Source organism: Macrotis lagotis, chromosome X (genome assembly GCF_037893015.1).
Source record: "Macrotis lagotis isolate mMagLag1 chromosome X, bilby.v1.9.chrom.fasta, whole genome shotgun sequence".
Taxonomy (NCBI): Eukaryota; Metazoa; Chordata; class Mammalia; order Peramelemorphia; family Peramelidae; genus Macrotis; species Macrotis lagotis.
Genome location: NC_133666.1, coordinates 579,877,821 through 579,903,267, shown reverse-complemented (window position 1 = coordinate 579,903,267; position 25,447 = coordinate 579,877,821). Strand labels below are relative to the sequence as shown.

Here is a 25,447-nt window from a genome sequence, read left to right as displayed (position 1 = left end):
TACAAGTCATTTTGCTTTGAGAAGTTGAATCCTTAACCATCCAGAAAACTGGGCTATTTATAAAAGCATATTCAGAGGGTTCTAGATAGCTACAATTTGATTAGGTTTTTAAAAAAAATTGTTAAGCATATTCTTTGTTCAAGATTGTTATTTGGTACTGGTGATAGAGATACTGTATTGTTTTAGTTTATGTTTTTCTTATGTCTTGTGTGAGTCTTGGCTCCTCAAATATTTCTCAAGGACAGAGATCATATAAAGTCTTAAATTTTCTTTTGTTTGTTTTGTTTTTCTGTCACCCTCTCAATATCTAGCCCAAGGCCAAGCACATAGTTGATGATTTATAAATATATATTGACTGACTGATCTGATTAACAAGAAAGAAAAATCAGGAGATCCAGGAAATGCCACCCAGACAGTAGCAAAATAAAACGACCTTACCTTTGTTAAGAATAAAAAATAATAATCTTACTATTGGACATATATCCCCAAGGAGGTCAAAAGCAGACAGAGAGGGCTGTCAAATATTGACAGCAACAATTGACAGGAAAGAACCAAAAATAAAGTGCTCATTAATTTGGAAAAAGCAAAACAAACTGTAATTGATGAATTAATGAAATATTAGTGGACAGAGGGGCATTAGGTGGAGCAGTGAATAGAGCACCAGTCCTGTAGTCAGGAGGACCTGAGTTCAAAACTGGCCTCAGACACTTAATGATTACCTAGCTGTGTGACCTTGGGAAAGTCACTTAATCCCATTGCCTTGTAAAAATAAAAAAAAAATTTAAAAATATTAATGGACAGAAATAAAAATGACTATGAATTTAATAACTAAGTCCATGCTAAAAACTCTCAAATCTGTCTATTCTACCCCAAATTCTCTGCTAACTTCCATCTGTCATCTCCAGCTTCCTTTTGAATTGGATATCTGGTAGACATCTTAAACTCAATATGTCCAAAACAGATTTTATCATCCTTCCCTCTAAATCTTTTCTGTCTCCTACCTTCCTTTTAATTGTAGAAGGGACTTCTAGTTCCCACCCCCCCCCCCAGGCTCTCAACCTGGGAATCATCCTGGAATCTTCATTATCTTTCGTTGTTCCCCTCCACCCCCATTGCCAAGACCTGTCAATTTTGTCTTTGTCAAATCTCTCAAAAACACTTCTTTCTCTCCTCTGATACTGCCACCACTCTAATGTATTCCCTAATGCCTAGATTATTATAATAGTCTGCTTGTAATAGCTATTGTAATAGATCTGCCTGCCTCAAGTCTTTCCCCATACTAGTTCATCTTCCATTAAGCCACTAAAGAGATTTTCCTAAAGCATAAGTCTGATCATACCCTCACCTACTCAATAAACTCCAGTTTTTACTAATCACCTCCAGGTCCAAATACAAAATGCTCTGGTTGTCACTCAAAACCCTTCATAATCTAGCCCCCTCCTGCCTTTCTATTCTTTTTACACTTTACTCCCCTACACATTGTTTGAGATCCAGTAATATTGTTCTTCTTGATATTTCTTGAACAAGACCCTCCATCTCTCAGCTGGAGGAATTTTCTCTGACCTGCCTATCTTGCCTAGCATGTTTTTTTCTCCTCCAGTTTGCCTACTGATCACTCTGGTTTTCTTTAAGTCCCAACTAAATTCTCATCTTTTACTAAATGGCTTCCACAACTCCTTGTAATTCTAGTGCCTTCTCTCTGTTAATTATTTCCTATTTATCCTATACATAGCTTGCTTTCCAATAACGTATTTACATGTTTGTCTTTCCCTTTCCTCCTCATGTAAGCTCCTGGAGGGAAGGAAATGTTTCTTTGTGTATACTTGGCACTTAACACAGTGCTTAATATAAGTACTTAATAAATGTTTATTTATTGATTGATTGCTAAGGAATCAGAGAAACAATAAAAGATGTCTATGAATTGATATAAAATGAAATCAGGAGAACAATACAATGACAATATGATATAAGTGAAAAACACACTAAAAGAAATCAGAGGTGATTTTAAAAGTCCCGTGATCCCAGAGAAGAGACAATTAAACCCCTTCATCTGAACAAGGCAGGCAGGGGACAAGAAAGGACAGAATGTTGCATTCACCAGTAAATGATGCTACTATTTGGTTGTTTCTGTTTGGAGTTCCATTGGATTCTGTTGAGAAATATTCACTAATGACAAAGGTATAAAAAGAAAAGTTATGAAAAATTATTTTGAGAATGAATTAAAAGTTACATGTTGGATGACTGAAATAATTGATAACTGAAATAGTAGTGGATCTAACAACAAGCCAAAAAGCTCTAGCACAGGGCTTACTTTTTTTTCCTAGCTGTATGTATCATTGAAGGGTTTTCCTCTGAATGACAGTATCTGCCCTCAAGTAGGAAAACCCAATTAAACTGTGCACAGAAACACATCCCTACTGCCTGTCCCAATCTGATATACTTCCAATAGATTTATTAATAGAAAGAATCATAGAATTGGATGTGACTCCCAGGGTTGAACTAGTCCACCCCCCTGCTTCCAGGGAGTGCAGCCTGCATCACCTCAGTAAGATGACTATCACCCCTGTTCTTAGAGCTCTCCAGGGAAGATTTTATAGACTGTTTCTGTCAGAGACCCTGTTCTAGTGTTGAACTGCCTTCACCCTGGGGTTCAAGACACCTGCATTTGAACAGAATAACAACAATATTTTACATCCTGGAAATGTACTGATTTGTACCATATGAGATAAATGACTTTCCTGATTTTTTTCTCATTTCTTTTACAGCCTCAACAGAGGGTTCTCCGTAATCATGATTAGCCTCTAAAGCTGCTGTCCTGCCAGTTGATGTGAAAGTGGCCTCTCCCTTATGAAAAGCTGAAAGAATGGCAGTGCCACAAGATGACCTTGGAGAATTGAAAGATTAACTGAGCTCCAACCACTCAGTCAAGATGATGGGTTTGGGAAAATCCTAGTTTGCCATGGATTTAAAATGTGGCACATCATCTTCAGTGCTAATTTGTTCCAAGTGGTCATTGACAGACCATTAGCTGGGAAATTGCTTCCAGTTTTCATCACTGTGCATAACTTGAGTTCCCTTCGAGGGACTCTCTGTGCCCTTCACTAGAAGTCCCGTTTTAGCATGGCAACTACTGGATTCTTTTATTATGTATGCAGATGGCATGATGTTTTAGGAACCATTACAACAGTTCTGCAATCTCAGTGGAAATGTTCACAATATTACACCCTGATAGGAATGTAAACATGTCTCGTATCTGTTAGTTATGCCGTCCAAAGGTATTCCGTTCAACTATTAAGCACTTTATAGGTGAGCTCTACACAGAAGATTTAGCACGTTCTGTATATGTGAAGAAAAAAAAACAAGGTGTTCTTTTTTCTTTTTTATCCCCCAAAAAATCTTGTTCTATTTCTAGACTGAGATTGTCCAAGACAAACTCCATTATTTACATATCCTTTGTGGTTTGTAGTATCTGGGTGTAGATATGGTCATGGTACTGTTAGATTTCATCTCATAATATGTTATCTTGATTCGAACCAGGAAGAGATAAATAAGCATGGGGGTAGTAGGTGGACCATGATGATTATAAGACATTATGTATGATTTTCTTATGCCTAGATGCCCTCATATTGCCCACCAATATAAACATGCTTATCTTACCATTGTGTCACTATGACTTTCTTCTAATCAATAGAAGCAAAGATTTTGAAAACAAGGAGAGGGATTCCATTTTCATCAACAATCATGGGTCAGTGGGTAGTGAAAGCAAAAAAAAAGATTGGTCATGTTACGGCTATTTCTTGCTACAAAATGTTACAGAAAGAGCCATAGGTACCATTACAACAATTCTGCAATCTCAATGGAAATATTCACAATATTATACCCTGTTAGGAATGTAAACATAAAACATGATATATTAGGAGTCTATCAGACTCATAGAATCATAAAAAAATAAAATCATACAAAACAGGTGACCAAACTGTTGAAGGAGATGATAGTAAGTGCCCAGTAGGATTTCTTTTCCCAAAGAAAATTTCCAATCATCCCCAAGTTAGTTCTCTTTCTGCTACTTTACTATCAATATTTTAGGGAATATTTCTAGTTGTATTTGAATTAAATTCAATGATTTCTATCTTCAGACCCTTTGAAGCATCAAAGCCCACATAGATCTGTCCTAAATAGCTGATCCAAATTTGTCTTCTGAAACCTGACATCACAGTTTGACCTGAGTCAAGAGTCCAGTAAAGTTTATATCCAAGGGTTAACCCAGGAGTCCTCACCATCCCAGACCCATGTATAGAACCGAGAATGACTTCTTTAAAACGACTGGGCTCTTTCCAAGTTCAGCATTTAGAGATGTCTTCAAACCCACAACCTCAATCTAATTGACCATCTTCCCAAGTCTTTGAAAGGGTTTAGCTTTTTGTGCCCCTCTTGAAACCTCCCAGAAAAGAAGAAAGAGATCTTCTTAAAACTCCAATAAATTAGAGGGAAGGATGGATAAACATAAGTTTATCAAGAGATGTTAGAGAAAGAAACCTATTGAGGAATAACCCCTAAGATCCTGTAGGAACTCTTTCTACACCACCCTCATCTTTCCCAGTTATTCCCCAAGTAAATACTGAGATAGAAAGTATCACTGCAGCACCAAAAGAAATTTCTTGGAGTGAGTTTGGGGAAAGCTGCCTTGAAATCTTTTTCCTTAATCTAAGGTAACCAAATATGGAATGATCAGCCCCTTACAGTTCTAGGCTTTTAGAATTATCTCTACTCCATTTTCCCAGCAAGTGGGTCTGAGTCATGCAAGTAGGACTGATTCACTTCAATCTGCATACCTTCTCCAGCCACTCCTCCTGTTGATTCTTTATACAACCCCAACCTCAGTTCCCCCCTTAACCGGGAAAACACAGCCAGTATTCATAATACACCTCTGGTACCTTGCATGTGGCAGTCCAATTAATAGCCAGCTAACCTAAGGAAACATGCTACATCAATCATAGAGGTGAGATATGGTAGAAAAATCCATCAATTCTGTTCATGCCTTATTCCCAGCTCTTCTTACTCCCAGTTTTCATCTTGCTTCCATGTTTGTGTTTCCTGTCCTTATGATAAATACTGTTCATATACCCCTTTGCCCCAATCCCACTCCATCTCAGCTTTATGGGTGTGTGTATGTGAGTGCATGCGTGCGTGTGTGTGTGTGTGTGTGTGTGTGTGTGTGTGTGTGTACATTCCTATATTTGGTATGACATAACAGTAAAACATAGGGTTTGATCTCCACATAGTCTTTGCCAAGAAAGACTGCCAAGTTCTCAAAGCATTGTGACAATCTAGTACCCACAGAGCTCATCCTAGAGTCCCTGAGAAATTTGTCTGCTAGCTACCATATTTGATCTCTTGCCCCTCTCTCTCTCCTGGAACTATTGGTATATTGTCTAGTCCTCTGATTTTGGGAAAGTGCAATCCGAACCACGAGATCAGTCCATTTCCCAGATTAAAGTCTTATTGTCACTGCTTGGAATAAATAAATCAAAATGTTTTACAAGAATATAAATGCCCAAAAATCTATTAAGGAAACAAGTCTTTCTTTTTTCAAAGCTTTCCCAAGTTGTTTCAAGTCAAAGAGCTAAGTTAGACACTTTTGAGTTACATATGTGAGAAGACATTTAACCAAGAGAAGTACTCCAGATAGCCTTTCTAAACATGTATTAGTTTCAGGCAAATGTCATTCATTGAAATTGCTGAACTACTGTTTGTTCAGATGGATGTTCTCTTTCAATGATTCCCAAGAATGGTTTGGAAAGCACAGAATTATAAATACAAGGGCAGCTTCAATTATGAAATTAATCTAGTAAAAGTAACATTGGATTTAGGGACAGAGGACCCAGTTTCAAAACCTACCTCTGTCACCTGGTTGACATTAGGTCAATTATTTTCCTCTCAAAGGCCTCAGGATCTCATCTGTAAAATAAGGTGGTTGAACTATATGGCCTCTATCTTCCAGCTTTAGACTTCCGAATCTATGATTCAACCTTTATTTTTCTTATGTTCCTAATTCTCCAGAGGGAAGTAAAGAAAGGAACCTTGAATTTCTTTGGTGGCAGGAGGGGGGAGAAGGGAAGCAGAGGTTTAATTAAATAATGACTTCCTCTCCAAAAAGGTAAGCTTTCTTCCTTGAGTATCCTGTGTGGAATGACACTTCCCAGAAACTTAGAATACTTTGAGGGGAAGAGGAGAGAGAGAGAGAGAGAGAGAGACAGAGAGAGAGAGAGAGAGAGAGAGAGAGAGAGAGAGAGAGACAGAGAGAGAGAGACAGAGAGAGAGACAGAGACAGAGAGACAGAGAGAGAGAAAGAGAGAGATAGACATTGGTCTTTGTTAGCTTTGGGGAAGAATAGGGGCAGGGGAGGCAGGGGCCAATGTTGGAATACTTATAAACTTTTAAGTTCACTTTTCTGCTTTCTCAAAGCCACATCTTCCCATGAAGGAGCAGACTCACACTCACCACTGTAGAGGAAAATATAGCCTCAGATATGAATAAACATGAATAATTATCTCTAGGGTGCCAAGAAGAGGTTTGGGGAAAAAGAGGAGATTAAAAAAAATTGCATAATTTTACAAATTCACCCTGAGGTTTTCAGACCTCAGACACTTCCTCTATATGTCTTAAAAGGATCTCCCCTAAGGCTCAACAAGGACAAAGTGAACAATCATGGGTATGCAATAGAGTTTTCACAGTAAAGACTCTTCTAATTCACTGGTAGGTCCGAATGTCTTTAGTTTCCCAACAAATACTGAAACATACTCTAATACCCAGGAGGATAAGGAATATCAACTCAATTTGAGAAAATATGCTAAAGAAGAAAACTTCTAATAGACTTCCCCACTCATACCCAAATACCTGGAAATGCTTTTGTGTTTTGTTTTTTTTTTGGGGGGGGGGTTGGTCTACAAATGTCACATAATTGTTTTGGTGAAGAACAATAAAATCTCACAGAAGAGAAGTTTGCAAGATCCCTGTTAGTTCTTCAGCTCTAGCAATCCCCATTTTGAAGTGCATTAGCAAGCTTATTCTGTGCAGTGTTTTCTTCTATATTCTTTAGAGTAATTTCATTACTTGACAGCTAGACTTAAAGCTGATGTAGAGACTAAAAAAAAAAAAACAAATCTTTGCAAATGACATAAATTTTCTTTATTCCCTAAAGGCTCTTTTTATTCATACCCTCCGTAGTCCACAGCATATTCCCACCCCCACCCCCACCCCTTTCTTCTTTTTCTATTTCTCTTGCTATTTTCCATGGTGTGTAGGTAGGTTTCGATTATTTGATAAAGAACTCAAAGAGAAAAAAAAAAAAAACATGCATGGAGTCCCATTCCAATAAATAATTGTGATGCATCAGCTTCCATCTTTGGGACATGACTTTGAATCAATCAATCAACAAATAGTTATTAAGTCAGAGGTTAGGCACTAAACTAGACTCTGGGAATACAAGTAGAAAGAGTGAAACAATTCCTAATCATAATCAAAGGACCCTAATAAAAGTGAAGAGGGTCAGGACAGATAACTCATACTTTCTTAATCTCCTTACCTCTAACATATCTAGATCTCCTCCTGTCACCACAGAAATTTCATAGACTCAACAAAACAACAACATTATCCCTGGCTCCCCTGAACCACCCTAAGGCAAGGGAGGCCAGCATCTCCATTTTTTTCTTATGCTCCTAATTCTCCAGAGGGAAGTAAGAAAAGACTTTAAAAACCCAACCTCTCACGTTCAGCTTTTTTTAAAAAGTTGTATGTTGCTCAGAACCCTTGAAAACTAGTGCAAAGTAGTTGTTTCCACTGAGATTCTAATTCAGGTATTTGGAAGGAGTGAAGATATTTACTACTTTACTAGGTCTTTACTAGAACCATCTCTTTGGCTGAAAAAAACCGAGATATAGGTAGTGAGATTCAGGAGAAACTTAAAAGGGAAGTGCCCTTCAGTTACTTACAGAATTTGGTTCTCCTACCCTTAAGGACAATGACTGCAGAATAAGATAAATGCCCGTACTCTTGGGTTAAGGTTGAAGATGAGATGGTTTGTAAAAGACTTGATTGAAATTGAATTTCACTGATCACGAAATAGAATAATACGTTGAGGTACCAGTTATTGTTAACTAGCGTTCTTGATAATTAATTGAAATAATAACAATACTTTTAAGCCTTTTAAAATTTCACTCATTAGAATCAAAAGAAATAGATGCTGTTTTCAAACAGTTTCTCAGGCTTTAAACACAATAAGGCAAAGCTCGGGACTGAGCTACTTGTTTCTATCACAATACAAAATTTTTTTCCACTATATGGTATGGGGGGGGGATGATCTTTAGATTTTATTTTTAGAGAGGAGTAACTGCCTTTCTTGATTTCTTTGAGGGGAATAAATAAAAGTCTGATTTTGTGAACAACCTTAGGACAGGAGATGCTTCAGGAAACTCGTGGTTTGGGCTTATTGGGCTATCCATTTTCCAATCTTTTTCCTTCTTTCAGATAGTCTGACTTTACCTATTCCCTTCTGTCTCCTTCAAAGATGCTAGCCTGTTCCATCTAAAAGGATTGGTGCCCATGAGGTAAAACACACAGACAGATAACACACATGCAAACACACATGCACAGATTGATACCACTTCAGTTTAATTTGAATTTTATAGAACTGACATGTAGCTGTAGCTAATGAGATCTGGACACCTGCATCAACTCCTAGTGACTTCTTTGACACAAGAATTTGATTTATTTAATATTTGGTTTATTTTCATTTATACTGAAAAACAAAATCAAAACTATGTTCTGGACTTCCTGAAGTCTCTGGGGTAACATTTGCCAATTCTCAGTTTCATAGCTCTGACAGTAAGTATTTGAAAGCAAAAATCTCAATGATTTTCTCAACTTGGGTGAGAAGAGTTTTGAAATATATAGTTCAATTCCTGCCCATATTTTAAAAGGCAACTATTTGGGAGTGGAGGCATCAGAGGGAATGTAGCTGGATCCTTTTTGAACATTGTAACTTTGGGTTTTGTTTGTTCATGGGTCTTTTTTCATTCTTATTCAATTCTTACCTTAAACCTAAAAGGATAGGATGTTGGACTCCATAGAGTGACTCTTATTGCTAACCAGGAAGACCAGCCAGAAGCAATGAGTTACAGTTGTTTTAGCTCATGCTTAGGAGATTTTAAAGACCTCTTAGGGTTTCTGGATGATTTCTCCTCTACTAGTCTCTTTTCTTCCACCTATTAAAAAAAAACTGCCCTTACGAGGTTATATGAATGTCAGCAGTGGTTTGGTCAGTGGAGGCAGGTAACATTGCAGAGAGCTAAATAATACTGGAAGCTTGACTTTGTGCAGGTCCATCCCAATCATAATCCTATCAAGAACTACACTTCCATTTAAATGAGATCTGATCCCAAATGTTTTGAAGAGAATTTTGATGAAAATAATCTTAGCTCCTCTAATTAAGATACTAGAGAATTGTTGAAGCAATTCTCAGTTAATTCAACTAATATCATTAGCCTCTATATTAAATAGCTTTACACAAAATTTTAGAAGAGATCGATATCATAGCAAAATTGCATATTCGCAATAAAGAGCACCTGAGAAGAGACAGTATTGATCCATTGTGGTTTCTATACTTAGGTTTATTCTTAGAACTTTGGGGGTGGGGGGGGCACAGCATAACTAAGAGAAAGGGAAAGAAGATATCTTGAAACCAGGAACAACAAGCTAGGGATCCAAAGACCTTGGGGTCTAGTCCCAGCTCCATATTTTATTGTTAAACCTTAGATAAATAGTTTAGACTCCCTAAATCTCAATTTCCTCATCTTGAGAAAAAGAAAGTCCTGCCCTCCCCACTTAGTGGGACTTTCATTTTCATGAGAACTAATTAAGACAATATATGATTACTGTAGTGAGATACAAACACAAAATGTTCTCATAAATGCAATCTGTGCCAGAGACTCCATGAAAATAGAATTTCAGGAAAAACAACTTTCTCCAACTTTATGCTTTATGAGCCCCCCCAACTTGATCACATGACCACCCTTTGGTGGATTAAACCTGGAAAGGAAATAGTGATCATCATATCTTAAATCACAACTATCTGATTTGCCAGATGCTATTTGAACTATACTATGGCTCCCAAAGACTAAGGCACTCATCTGTCATCCTGACTCCATTTCCCAATTCATTGAGCACTCTAGTAAGCCAGTCAGCCAAAGGAGAGAGCTTTGGGTTTGGCCTTCCTATGGGCAGAGGTTTCCAATCCCTAGGTTACTGAAGAAAAGAGGAAGTGTGTAGTTGACAAATGATGGTAAGGAACCATATCATTCTGCCCTGAATTCTGTCCATTAGCCACCATCTAGTAGTATAGGTTCTGATGAAAGAAAAAGAAAAAAATCACATATTGTGAATTGAATTGCAGGCAAGGGAAGGTTTATTGTAATATCAAAAGCAAACCAGTGAAAACTGTTCAATCTCTCTTTGGTAAACTACTACCTGTGCTTGTGCAGGAGCACACATTGTCAGCTAGGTTTAGTAAGTGTGCTTTGTAACAGCATAGCCCTGCATAGGTCATAGACTGTTTTTGCAGCTTCTATAAGAATACCATATGCTAGCTTCCTGAGAAAGGTTCAATATATAGGAATTTTCTTTTTTCATCACCCACAACCATTTCCTCCCTTTACACCATAGCATTATGTGTAGACATCCAAATAGAGTGATAACATCGAGTGCCTTTCAGATGGGCATATATTGTATCCCCCAAGGAACCCCAGGGGGCAAAAATGTACAGAAAATCTTATTTTCCCAAATATGAGAATGATTGCATATCATTTTAACCTGTCCATTTCCATATTTAAGTGACTGTCAACATGTTAATGCCCATTGATTCACTGTTTTCTTTTTTGCTTTTTTAATTGCTTTCAAATGTCTTTAGAAAGAGTTGATGGGGAGGCAGGCATTCTCTTAAATTGAGTTAAATGAAAATTTTTCAAAGTTTGTTTTTTTTCCTCTGGTGTCTGTGGGCATGATCTCTAGCAGGCTTGAAAAATCTGCTTTATCATTTTGTATACTTGACAATTTTGTACTCCGCATTATTTGACTTCATATGTGCATGGCAATGTATTAAAACACAAAATTTTTATTACAGTGTAAAAATGTGTTTCATTTCTGATTTTGAACAAATATACTTGGAAAAATCACATTAAACTTTTCATTTATGTTTTCTTCAGATCATCAGCTTTTCAGAAGAAAAAAAGAAAAGTAACTGCATTTCTCTTTCTCTGTGTTAGTTAATGATGCAATTCATGATGGAAAATTGTCCTCAATTATACTGTGTTTCCTACAGAAATAATATATGTGAAATGAATCTGTGGCCTTACTCCAGTTCCTCCTAGTATATAGACTTCTCCAGCATAATCAACACTGAGCTTGAAAATCTTGATTTTGAGTCTAGATGGTGGGAGAAAAGTACCTCAACAACAACAGGCTTTAGACAGGAGGTGGGGAGCAATAGGTAGAGGGTTGGGGTGGAACTTGATAGACTGCGATTAAGCCTTAGAGCCAAATCTGCTGCTCTTTCCATGTTAATGACAAGTCCCATAACAATAGCTAAAAGTACCATGCATGCGTTATCTCATTTAATCTTCACAAGCATATGAGGTAAGAGCTATTATGATCCCAATTCTACAGATGAGGAAACTGAGGTTGTAGGAGGCCAAGTCACTTTCCAGAGACACAGGAGCTAGTAGGTGTCTGAGACAGGATTGGAATTTGGGTGCTGCTCCAGTTCTAACATAATCTGTTTTAACACTAACTGGCTCTCAGGTCTCATTCTTCTTCATTTGAGGTGAGTAAAAAGTGTGAACTCCATTTGATAAGTAAAAGAAATGGACACCTAACTTCAAGAGTAACAGATGTCTAAGATTAGACTCATAACTCTAGAAGATATGCCATTAGAAGCCACAATTAGGCTTTAAAATTGCCTAATTCCACGTCCCACTCAGAAATCCAGACTTTCCAACATGTCCATTTACTTGGACAATTCCTGAGCCATTTTCCAAACTAGGGACAATAAAGACAAGGAAGAAGAATCTCCCAAAACATTGATATTTCACATAAAATTAACAGGATCAAAATGAAATGATAAAAAGCTATGATACTTTGTAGATCTTAAAGTGCTTGAGCAAGCTTCTCTGTTATTATTGCTACCTAAGAGAAATACAAATTTTGCAGTCAGAGTCTACAAGATACAACCACTGAAATTATTTTATCCAGAACAAGCCTCCCTGATAATCATATCTCCACACAATCAATCAGCTAGCATTATTAAGCTTCTACAATATATCAAACAAGGCAGGCAGGTGGCAAAGTGAATAGGGTGTCAGATATGGAGTCAGGAAGATGTGAGTTCAAATGTGATCTTAGACATTTACTATGTATGACCCTGGGCAAGTCACTTAACCCAGTTTGCCTCATTTTCTTCATTTGCAAAATGAACTGGAGAAGGAAATACAAATTATTCCAGTATCTTTGCCAAGAAACAACTCTGTCCAAAAGAGTAACAAACAGTTAAATATGACTTTAAAATGACAAAACAAAAAAAGTCAAACATTGTCCTAAGGGTAAAAATACAAACATGAGGTAGTCCCCAATCTCTAGGAGCTTATCTTCTACCAGGAGATATATTCATGGGCAATACTAATACTATCACTACTACTACTACTACTACTACTACTACTACTACTACTACTACTACTACTACTACTACTTCTACTAGTGCTAATACTACTACTGCTGCTACTACCACTACTATTCTTACTATTACTACTAATAACTAGTATTCATAGAGTACTTTAAAGTATATAGAATGCTTTACATATCTTTTATGATCCTAAAATTTCTATAAAGCTTTTAGATCTGGAAAGCATTTTACAACTATTATCTCATTTTCTCAAGAAGGTGGATGCTTTCCATTTTTTTTTTGTTTTTACAAGGCAGTGGGGTTAAGTGATTAGCTCAAGGTCACACAGCAAGGTAATTATTAAATGTCTGAGGTCAGATTTGAGTTCAGGTCCTCCTGACTCCAGGGCCGGTGCTCTAACCACTGCTCCACCTAGCTACCTAGCTACCCCCAAATACTTTCCATTTTTATAGTAAGAAACATTCAGAAAGATTAAGTGACTTGTCCAGAGTCACACAGCTGAGTGAAATGAAATCAGAGCTTGGGGCTTTCTGCCTCTAAACCATTTTCTCCTATTTGTGGTCATCTTAAGAATATATACACATATATATATATATATATATATATATACATATATATATACAAGGATGCTTCAGAGTCATGGTCTTTCCTAGTTGAGGAGAAGTGTACATAGGACTTTGAAATCATTTAGATTGCTAACATCTCTCTCATATCTATAGTCTTCAAATATAGATTTATAAATGGCTAGATAAAATAAGTTTCTGTTTACTTTTGACTATTTTGAAGACATTTTGAAAAATAAATAAAGAAGATATTTAGAAAAGGCTACCCTATTCTTCAGCTTTGTACAAAGATCAAATACTGATTCCCTCAAGAATTTAGTATGAAAATAGACCAGTTCTCCCTTCTCCCTCTGTCTGTGGTTCCTTCCAGAATATTTTCCATAAAATACCAGGAAAAAATGACAAGAGAAGAATAAGGCAAATCATAGGAAGCAAACCACAAACTTTGAACAGGAAATAAATTGTACAAATGATTGTATTTTCTTATGGAAAAATGATGAGTAATAGAAAGGAGGAAGTGAATATGGATCAATAAATGTGGACCCTAATGCTAGATTAAGATCAGGCTTTTTTAGAAAAAGAACAGTAGGGTGTATTTTAAAAGATATTCTATGTGATTTGGGGCAGCTTGGTACACAGTGGGCAAAGTGCTAGACCTGTTATCAAAAAGATGGGTTTTCAAAGGTGGTCTCAGACACTAGCTGTATGACCCTGGGCAAGTCACTTAACCTTATTTGCCTCAATTTTCTCATCTATAAAATGAACTGAAGAAGGAAACAACAAATCACTCCAGTGTCTTTGCCAAGACAAAAAAAACAAACAAACAAGGAATTTTGAAGAGTTGGTTCCTGACTGGGAACAAGTGGATTATTACTACTATTTTCTCTTATTATTCCAAAAGTGTACTATTAAAGCACAAAGAGAACTGAGATGGCTAACATCATATGCCTACCTTAGGAGGTGTGACGACAATATACAACTACAGGGCCTTGAGTATTTAACCCAGAAAACAGATCCCACCTTCACAGTAGGATCAAATACTCTAAAACTAGAAAGGACTTTAAAGGATATCTGATCCAATATGTTTGGCTTATAGATATTACTCCCGTAGCTTTGAGAGGTTGGGTGACTTGTCCAAAGACACAAAATTAAGAGTCTGGATTTAGACACAGATCCTGTGCCTCCAAATTAGGTTTACTTTCAGCTTCACCTTACAGTTTCTAGAAGGTGAGTCAGAGATCTGAGGAAGCAGGAAGAAGACTAAAGAAATAGGCAAAGGGGCCCAGGAAGCAAGAGACAAAAATTTGCTTACTTCACAATTTTGCTGAAGGTTATCCTGTTAAAATGAATACTTTACCATGCTTTTCCATTTCTGGTTCAAATTGATTAGAATTTCTAGAGATAATCATTAGGATCACACATTGTATTTGTTTTTTGTTGTTTAATCATCTTTATTCATGTTCAGCTCTTTTTAACTCCTTTTTTGGAGAGTAGGAGAAACTTTCTTGACAAAGATGGTGGAGTGGTTTGCCAGTTCCTTCTCCAAGTCATTTTACAAATGGGAAACTGAGGCAAAAGGTGTTAAGTGATTGCCCAGGGTCACACTGCTTAGTAAATGTTTGAGGCAACATTTGAACTCAAATCTTCTTAACTCCAAGTCTGGCCTTTATCTACTGTGCCACCTAGCTGCCCATTGAACTTGTTATTACCTACATATAAAAAACCCTTAGTTAACCAATTCTCCAAACTATATATTTCCTATTTTGGTTTCTAATAGAAATCACTTATAAACTGCACAGGAAAATAGTAAAATTCCATATCAAAATAGAATTATATACTTCTCCCATCACTGCCTTGAGACTTACAAAGGAGGGTATATTCTCCACCTTACATTTTTCTTATAGGTGATTTGGCAATAGACTACCGGGAAAGCAACTTTTCCCTAAGTTTGAGCATTTATGAAAATTAGAAAGGAATGAACATCATTAGGACAGTCTATACAGACAGTAATAAGAATATGCTTGAGAGGTAATCCAGTCCAACTCCTCATTTAATAGGTGAGGAAACTGAGGGCAAGAGAAGTAAAATCACTTGCCTAACATCCCACAGACAGTAAGTAGAAAAGCCAAGTTATAGAGTAGACCCCAGAAGCCATTTAAAATATGAAGAAAATGAAGTCCAGAGAGATAAAATACTTGATCATGGAAACACAGGATTTGAACCTGGATCTTCTGCCTCTAAAGGGAGTGGGACAGCAAGGGGATTTCCCACTCTTTCACATCTTATTCCACTGCCCCAGACATTTAAAGTGAGGATTTCCCAGCAAGAAGAGATGTTGATTTCTCACTGCTGCAATTGCAAATCTCTCTTAAAAAAAAAAAAGTATGGGACTCAAGGGAGCTAAAAGAAAGAAGTTCATATAGACATAGTATGGGAAAATAGTAAGCCATATCAAACTTGACATTTTAAGTGTTTTTCCATTGGCAGCAGCCAGCTCAAACACACAAGATGCAACCCTTCCTTGCCCATGAGGACAAGAAAAGGCGGAAACTAGCACCACCCTTTCAGAAGGTTTTCCAAAGACTCCCAAGAGAATTTAGCTTAGCATTCCAAATGTCAGTAAATATGTGTGTATCTCTGTCTGTTTCTGTGTGTACTGGGTTAAAACAGACAGCGGGACTTACAAGGTCTGGGTTCTGTTCCTGTCAAGTTGACTTGCTCTTTGACCTCACACAAGACAGATCAATCCATGCCTCTGCTTTCCCTCTGCATTTGTTTACAATTCACTCTGAGACTGGGTGAAAAATGTTGCTACATAAGCAGAGAATAAGATAAAATTGTTCTGTCTCTAAGATATTCATTATTTGTTGTTTGGGACTTTTGTTTTTGTTTGTTCTTTGAAAGAAAGGAAGATGTCTTAAGAGAAATAGTCTGGAATGATATAGAATAGTGACTAATTAACAAGAATAGAATTTAACTCAGTAAAGAGATTTGGGTTGTTTTTTGGTTTGTTTGGGTTTTTTTTTTTTTAACCAGTTGCTGGAAATGAATTGACACTTAAATAGAGACCATACTCTTATCCTGAGTTATCAGAAAATAACACAAGTTCTACCACAGCCTCTCCCCAGAACCTTGGATAACTCTCTAAGGTCTTCTCCTTCATCTGGAAGGTAGTAATGTAAGAGAGTTAGAAAGAATAGACAGGAAAGAATTGAATATAAATTATGGTAAGAATCTAAACTTTCACAGGGCTATAGTGGAAGAATCTAAAGAATCTATTATCTGGGAGAACAGTATATGGAAGGAGTGTATGTATGTGTGTATGTGAGTTTGTATATGTGAGTATACTATATGTTCATACTCTGGAGGAAGAGCTGGAAAACAGACCTTGGAACCTGGAAGACCTCAGTTTAAATAGTCTCTAATACATACTAGCTGTGTGAACCTGAACCAGTCATTTAACCTGGAGACGCTTTAGACTAAAAGATGCAGAGGAGGTGCTAACCTTCACTAATGGATGGAATTTCTTCATCAAGTAGGTCTGATACATTTTAATGAAATGATGTCTAGTCCCTATCCTATCCAGCGATCATTTTTCTTACCAAATATGTCTTTTGCCTTTGGTGAAAAAGAAACCCTTTCTTTCAGGCACTGATACTGCCTTGGAAAAAAATTGCTATTAAAATATGTTCTCCAATTTGACCCTTTTGAGTTCCTATAGATTATCATGGCAAACAAGATTTTTTTTTCATTTCCATTGATATTTTGGTTATTTGAGTTTTGTGTGATTATTTCCTTTTTAAATTTTTTTTTTGATTTACTTAAGGCAATGGGGTTAAGCAAGTTGGGCAAGGTCACACAGGAAATTATTGTTTGAGGTCAAATTTGAACACAGTTCCTCCTGATCCCAGGATCAAAGTTCTATCCACTGCACCACCTAGCTGCCCAATGAATATTGCTAATAGGGAAATGTAAAATGCACATATATGATCACCCCTCATGTGAGACTAACCTCTGGCTTGTAACCTTAAGAAGTGAGAGAGCTCTCTCTCCCTCCCCCTTCCAAAGTACTTCTGCCACCCTCAGCAGCCTTCATTCTTCACAGTGTTTATATTCCTTGAGAATACTATCCTTATAATTCCCAAGTTATTATGCCTATGGTTGGATTTCCCCACCTCTTATCACTCAGAACACAGCCATACATTCTTCAAATGTCGTTGATGGGTATCAGAGAAATGTACAGTTTCTGGCCTGGAATAACATGCTGGGATCCACAGTGAGGTAAGGGGAGCTGCTTTCTTTCTGAGAGGAGGAATAATAATTTTATACATCCATCTGACCAAATTGGGAAGTCCCTTTCTGAATGGACATTTTAAAACCATATTTTTCCTTCAGAAGTTGAAAACTGGGAAGCTAACCTTTGAATTCAGAGTTCACAGCTAGCTAACAAAGTTGAATGGAGCCAAGTTACAGCATTATCTACAAATCTGCAAATCCACAGTTCACAGATTAGGATAATCAATTTGCTAATTTATATGCAGACAGTAATATGAATATGCTTTAGAGGCAATCTAGCCCAACCCCTTCATGTTACAAGTGAGGAAACTGAGGGTCCACAGACAGTAAATAGGAAAGCCAAGAGTCACCTCAAGTTATATAAAACAAATTACTAGAGAGCATGCTTCCTCTTCCAACGCAAGCATGGCCCAACCCAAATGAACTTCTGCCCTGGCCTGACCCTGTCCTTCCCCTAGCAGCCAACCACCTCACAATATCCCATGAACTCCATCAGACTCAAAAAAGGCAATTTCCTTTTATCTCCCTCTCATGTGCCCTTATGAACTGAAATTTGATGTTTCTTCCTCTCTGATAGGACCAGTGTCTCACAATGCCTCCATCCCTGAACATACATGAGTTAGGTTATCTGTTTCCTAAAAGATAAATTGGCCATTTGATTGATTCAAAAATAGGACAAAGTTCAAATCTTTATTTCCCATGCTACAACTTCCTTGCAGCTTCTGACTTTATTGACATGACATCCTGGTCACCTAAGCATCTCCCATAGGGTGTTAGGCACCTCATATTTGGTGAATATTCCAAAACAATGCAATTTCACTATACTTGGTCCATGGATCAGACATATTTCCTTATGGAGTGAGTAAAGAGAGAAAGTAGTGATTCTATCTGAGTTAAGTGTTACTGTATTCTTATTGAATGATCTTCCTATGTTAAGGGTAAGTAAGCCTTCTAACTGCTCAATGATATACAAGTGCTTCATTTCATTCCAATATTGAGCCTAAACTAATAGACTACAGCCCTGCCAGATCCACCTTTAACATCTTCCTAAGTAAGTCTATCTTAAAAACTTGATTTGAAGACAATTCACACTGTTTGTTGCTGGGTAACAAAAATTGCTAGTTATACCTTTGAACTCAGCCAAGTTAAATGAAGTCCAGTCTTATTTTTAGCATCAATTCCCCAACGCAGGTTGGATTGCTTGTTTTTAGCAACTATCAATCAAACAAAAGATAAAGTATTATTGAGCATTCCTTATGTTCAGACCATTCTTAATTGTAGCAAAGTCCACAAAGATATATGTCGCTGACTTTGACTTTAAAGAACTTATAGCCTAAATGGTGAGCTCCAGGGTTTGAGACTCACAATGTTAGCTGACAAATCAAATGCTAAGTGCCCATGTGAAACAAATAAGGAGATGGATAATTGTTTGGATTAGATACCAAATGACCCTGGGCAGTCGCTTAAGTAGCTTTTGTCTCAGTTTCCTCATTTGTAAAGTGGAACAGAAATTAAATGAGCACCAGTCTCCCAAGATTATTGTTAGGATAAAAATAAGATATTTGTAAAGAACTTTGCAAAACTTAAAGCATTATATAGATGCTATCTACTGTTATTAAATTGTATTGTACTGTATTGTATTATATTAATTATATGATATGACATGACATAATATGGTATGATATATCATATTATACCATATTGTTTCATATCATATTGTTATCATTCCCACACCCCAAAATAACTCATTGAAGATATATGTCCATGTATTCTCTCCCAATAGAATGTAGATTAGTAAATTGCCTCTTTGAGGGAAGGAATCATTTACCTTTTGTCTTTGGAATCCAAGCCCTTAATAGAGTATCTAGAACACCAGGTACTTAATAAATACTTGTGAATATTAAGTGATTAATATTTTCCTTTCTTTAATAGTCTTGTGTATAGGAAGGTAGACTGACACTCAGATTTCAGTCAATGTATTTTGGAAAACCCTTAAAATCTTTTAGGAGTCTTCTTCAAATAGGACTCTAATCTACCTCTCAGAAAACTCCACCCATTGCACCAAGGTCTACCTTTTGGGCCATGCAGAATTAACAGTCTTCTAGCTTCATCTACCACCTTCCTCTTTCTCTATTAAAGACAGCAGCTCTAGTACAAGGGGTGCCTGGTAGCTCTGAAATCACAGACTGAGAATTCCTCAAAACTTTCAAGAAGTAGGGAAGTATGGCCTGAATCAATACTTGTATGACTGGTAAAAATTCTGAAAATATATTTCAAGCGCTGCAAGAAAGCATTGTTCATTCAGTGGGTTGCCCTTCTGTCTCTGGGTAAGTCCTACTCTATGAAATGAGGGGGAGGGGAGGGAGAACAGGGAAGAAGGAGAGGTGTTAGGGGGCATGGTACTGTCTGATGCAAGGGACAGAAAGCTAAACTACTGAGAGCCAGTGCTTATTAAAAATCCAATAGTACTTTCAGCTAGAGTAGTATATCTCTTGGGCCAGGGCCAACTTAGGTAATTACATTCTCAGCCAAAACTTCAATCAGCTCCAGTTTACTCAAACAACCTTTTAGACTCTAACTCCTATAGAATGCAGTTGAAGTTAAATAAATAAAATGATAGAAATAGCAACTGGATTTTAAAAACTTCTTTAAAAAAATAAGTATAAAATCTACATTCAATGCTTTGGGGGGATTTTGATTTTTTTGGTAATAGGTTTCAGTGCTGTGGCTCCCATAGAGGCTGCAATTAAATTAATCAATCTGCTTGCACTTAAAAGTGCTAGAATACCCTCCAACTAGGAAGAATTTCCAAAATGTATATAAAAAGCATCTAGATGGTGCAGAGGATAGAATGTTGGAGTCGGGAAGATTCATCTTCCTGAGTTCAATCTGGCTTCAGACATTTATTGGCTGTGTGACCCTGAGCAAGTCATTTAACTCGGTTTGTCTCAGTTTGTCTATCCTGACAATTAGACCTTTGAGAGTCAGATTTGGATATACTGTGTTGTCACAAATTTATTGACAGAAAATCACATACTGGCACTTTGTCCGTCATTGCTGGAGCAGCAATGGTTCTAGCTGATCCAGGAGGTAAACACATCCATAAGGCCAAGGACCCCCACAGCATCCAGACCATCACCAGAAATCTTATTACCCATCAAACCAAGCCATGGGGTGAAACAGTTCTGGAAAAGCCAATCAGAAGGATATTTTTGAACAACATTCCCCTCACTATAATAAAATTCATGTCATAAAATATATGATGTCATGACCCTCTTTGATTATGAAGGACAACTTCCAAAATGAACTGAAAAAGAAGATGGCAAATCATTCCAGTATCTTTACCAAGAAAATTCCAAATGGGGTCAAGAAGAGTCAGACATGACTGAACAACAACAAAATAGAATATGATCATGTTTAAAAGAAGTGTTCAGAGTAGACTCATATGTACACAAATGTTTATAACAATATTATTGGTGATAGCAAAAAAGCTAGGAACAAGGAATCCTCAATGTTTACAGAATGGCTGAAGGCTTTATAAATTGTCAAAAAGTATCTATTAATCACTTAATATTTTCCAGGCATTACCCAAAGTCTTGAGGATACAAAGAAAGAACAGTTCCTCCTCTCAAGGAGCTCACATTTCAATGGAGGAGATATTTAACACATAAAATATACACACAGAGTAGATGGAAGGTAATCTCAGAAGGCAGGGATGGGGGACTGGGAGAGGTAGGCAGTGAGGAAACTGTACTAGTTATATAGCAAAGAGCGGACTTGAACTGAATCTTGCTAGGACCTGGAATTGGGGAGGAAGAGTATTTCAGGCTGGAGAACAGGCCACACAAAAGCAAAAGAGAAGAGCGATGAATTAAACACACCAATGTTACAAAGAGGGGAGAAAAGTGTTAAAAGACTGGGATGGTGGTGGTGTTCTTCCAGTTGTTTCAGTCATATCTGACTCTTCATGATTCCATTTGGGATTTTCTTGGCAAAGATACATCTAGAGAAAGATATCTTTCTCTAGATGATTTTACAGATGAGGAAACTGAGGCAAACAGGGTTGAGTGACTTACCCAGAATCACATAGCTTAGTGAGGTCTATGAAAAGATTTCTCTTTCCTATGGAAAGATGAGTCTTCCTGATTCAAAGTCTGATACTCTATCCACTTTGTCACCTGATGTTTGTCTTTCTTTTTTTTTTTTAGGTTTTTGCAAGGCAATGGGGTTAAGTGGCTTGTCCAAGGCCACATAGCTAGGTTATTATTAAGTGTCTGAGGCCAGATTTGAACCCAGGTACTCCTGACTCCAGGGCCAGTGCTCTATCCACTGCAAGACCTAGGCACCCCTTGTTCTTTATCCTTAAAGAAGTCCATGACATCAGGGTGGTGATGCCATAACATACATGTGATTTGGATTTGAGTGAGGAGGTGCTGAACTAAGTCACCAGCCTCACTTTCTTCTCTAGGACCAACTGGGTCCAGTGACCCAATATGAATCAGGACGACTGGAGATTGCCCTGGATGTGAGAAAAATCAGGGTTAAGTGACTTGCCCAAGGTCACACAGCTAGTTATGTCTGAGGTTAGATTTGCACTCGGGTCCTCCAGACTTCAGGGTAAGCACTCTACCCACTGCATAAGCTCTCTGCCAAGAGGTGTAGAGTACTGGTGCTAGAGATAGGAAAACCTGAGATTGAATCTGGCCACAGCTACTTAGCAGCTGTGTAGCTGTGTGACCCTTGCAAGTCACTTAATCCTGATTACTTTGCCACCTAGATATCCCTGGGACAAGGGGATATGTTAGAAATAGATGATCTAGAGGAATGTAATAGACTTTAATATATGGAGAAAGATGGGCAATGAAGCAATGTAGAGTGGAAAAAGCCAGCATGAAAAGAAAATGTACAAAGACTATAATAGTGCAAAGGGATCTATCATTTATATAGCACTTAAGACTTGAAAAGTACTTTACAAATGTATCATTTGATCTTCACAACAACCAAGGAAAGGATAGGTGCTCTTATACTCCCCATTTTGCAGATGAGGAAACTGAGGCAAATAACAGTCTAGTGACTGACACAGGCTAACACAGATAGTATCTTCATCCTTCTGACTCTAGGTCCCACCTGCATCATCTACTTATCTAAAAAAAAGAAAATATGGCAACAATACTATTACTTATGGTGATGCGTAATTAAGAACCCATCCCTCCTTTCTGTTAATGATTTTTAAAACTTACAGCTAATATACTTTGTAACAGAACTTGTTTGACAATTGAGGGAATGTCTCGTGTCAAAATAAAATATTAGCAATAATTTGTTAAAACTGAAAGAATAGTCAGTCAATAAGGTTTTGTTAGATGCCATTTATGAGTCAGACACTATACTAAAACTTAAGGATATAAAAAAAAAGAACAAGAGAGTCCCTACCCTCTGGAAAATCACAATTTAATCAGGGAGAAAATAAGCCAGCAAATAAGTACAAAGTGTATACAAGATAATAGGAAAAATCCACTGAAGAAAGGCACTAGAATTAATACAGTTGGGGAAGACTCCCAGCAAAAGGTACAATTTTAACTGGTTCTTCAAGAAAGTCAGAAAATGGAAATGAGAAGGGAGAATGATTCAGATAAAGGGAATAGCAAGAGAAACATAACTCTGGCAGGATTATGGACCAGCAAAGAGGCCCCTGTCACTACTGAAGAATATTTAAGATATTAAACTCTAAGTGAATTAGGGGTAGGAGGAGCAAGCTGTGAAGGGTTTTGAATTGCAGAGGATTTTATATTTGATCCAGGGAGTGATAGGAAGCCACTGGAGTTTACTAAGTACAAAGGGAGATGGGGTTAGGGACTAATGGGAAGGGAGGGGGATGGGAGAATGGATATGTGGTTGGACCTGTGTATAAGGAAGATCACTTTGCCAGCTGAGTAACAAATGGAAACAAAAATAAATTTAAAAGGTGTTCTCATACTTGTCTTGACTGACCTTCTTTTACTTCCCAATATAAATGGACTTTATTTTTACTAGAGTATACACCTACTCACTTGCTGAATTCTTTTTTTCTTTGAAAGCAGAATGTTCTGCTTTTAATTAGAACAAATTTATATTAGGAACATGACAATAATATCATTCTTCCCTTCAAAGTGCCACAAGAATTGTTCTCAAGATTGCTAGCAGACCCATTGTGAGCAAAGAAACTTCAGCAAGCAGTTTTGGAGTAGTTCACTTGATGGAAAAGACGTATTCATGAAAAGGTATCTGTAAAGCAATTTTCTGTAAATCAAACCCTATTTTCCAACTGCTGTACATCATCAAACTAAAGTAGTATGCTCACAAAGTTAAAAAAAATGGCCTGAGAACATAATGAACAACCACACTTACATACACCAAAAAACCTTTTCAAACCATATGATTTACAAAATTATAGAGAAAATTATAATTTTCTGCTAAAACAATAATAATACTCAAAATGAGAACCATAGAGCAAATACTCTATGGAAACTTATACTATTATGCCAGAGACTGCATTCCTTTGGGATTAGATCCATGAGCAATTTGTCCAACTTGCCTGGTCCTTAAAAAAATGAGTCTAGAATTCTGTTTTATTTCAAAGTAAATATTAGCATTGAAACCCCCCAGCTTCCATGGATTTCTTCTAAAAGGTTTTATTCTCTAAGATCTTTTAACTCATTAACAAATTATATGCTAGTTTTGCCTTTGATGCTTTTATTTACACACTAATGTAACTTTGGAGGTTCTAAGCCCAGAGGATGTTTATCTTTATATATATTTAAATCAATTAAGGATCTATTCATTTAATCCTACAGTGTACAAAGCAATGTGCTGATGTCAAGATGATAAACAAAACCTTTTCTGACCTCAAGGAATCCCCTATAGAATGTCCACTCTTGAAGGAGAGTTCTCATTTCTGCTTTTCCAGCCCTAACACCTTGAACCATCACTTACTTGATAATTGCTCATTGATTGCTGGGAACCACAAATGAAGAAGCAGGTTATAAGGAATTTATTCTTTTCTTTAAGGGCAGATTTATGGAATACAACAATATTACGTTGTTGTTTCTGTGATCTCGGAGATGTAGGCTTTCCTTTCAGCTGTACAAACCAGAATCTAGGCTTGCCTTCTCAAACTTTATGATTCTTATGAAAGGAATTATTTTACTAGTATATTGATAGACAATTATCAAATTAAGATCCACTTTTCTTCTTTATTTCCTCATTTAGTTCCCAACCCCAATAAAAAATAGTCAGTCTCTGAAGGCCATGACTGATGATAGGATTGTTCTAACCCTCAAGGTTCAATTTTAGCCCAATCCACCCACCTAAAAGTGGTTAAATAGAATCCAGTCTGAACAGGTTCTTACCCTATGGAGAAGAACCTTTGTCCTTGTACCCTCTCCCATTAAATTTTAAGGTGACCTAGATTATGAAGGAGAAACTCAACCAGAAGGAGTCTGGATTCCCTTGTCCTGAATGTTGGAGGTAAGCTGAATTTCATGAACAAGCCACATTTTTAGCAAGAGGAGCTGCTGTCTTCTGGCCACCTCCTCATTAAATGTCCACTAATCAGGGTTGCCTTTCAGTTGGCAAGGGAATTCCCTTTCAAGGACTATTTAAAGTTTTCAGTTTCTACATATCTTTTATCTCTAGTTGTCAAGCTTTATAAATAACTCATGAACACTTAGTCCAGAGTGACTAAAATGATTTTTATTAAGACATCTTAATAAATGACACAACTCTTTCAAGGGGAGAGGAGCCCTGAAATCCAGAATTGCTATGAGTTATATGCATTTTGAAAGGCTTTGTTCCTGCCCCTTCATGCCAGTCTTTGGCTAGG

The 25,447-nt window shown here is 37.1% G+C and overlaps 1 protein-coding gene across 1 annotated transcript in view; it reads left to right on the top strand.

The window, feature by feature from the left end:
* SAMD12 (sterile alpha motif domain containing 12) overlaps window positions 1-11,152 on the top strand; it is a 506,789-nt gene extending 495,637 nt beyond the window's left edge. Inside the window, exon 5 of the mRNA XM_074201409.1 lies at window positions 2,766-11,152. Coding sequence (XP_074057510.1) covers window positions 2,766-2,788 — 23 coding nt within the window. The 3' untranslated portion in view covers window positions 2,789-11,152. The remainder of the gene's footprint in view (window positions 1-2,765) is intronic.
* The last annotated feature ends 14,295 nt before the right edge of the window (window positions 11,153-25,447 follow it).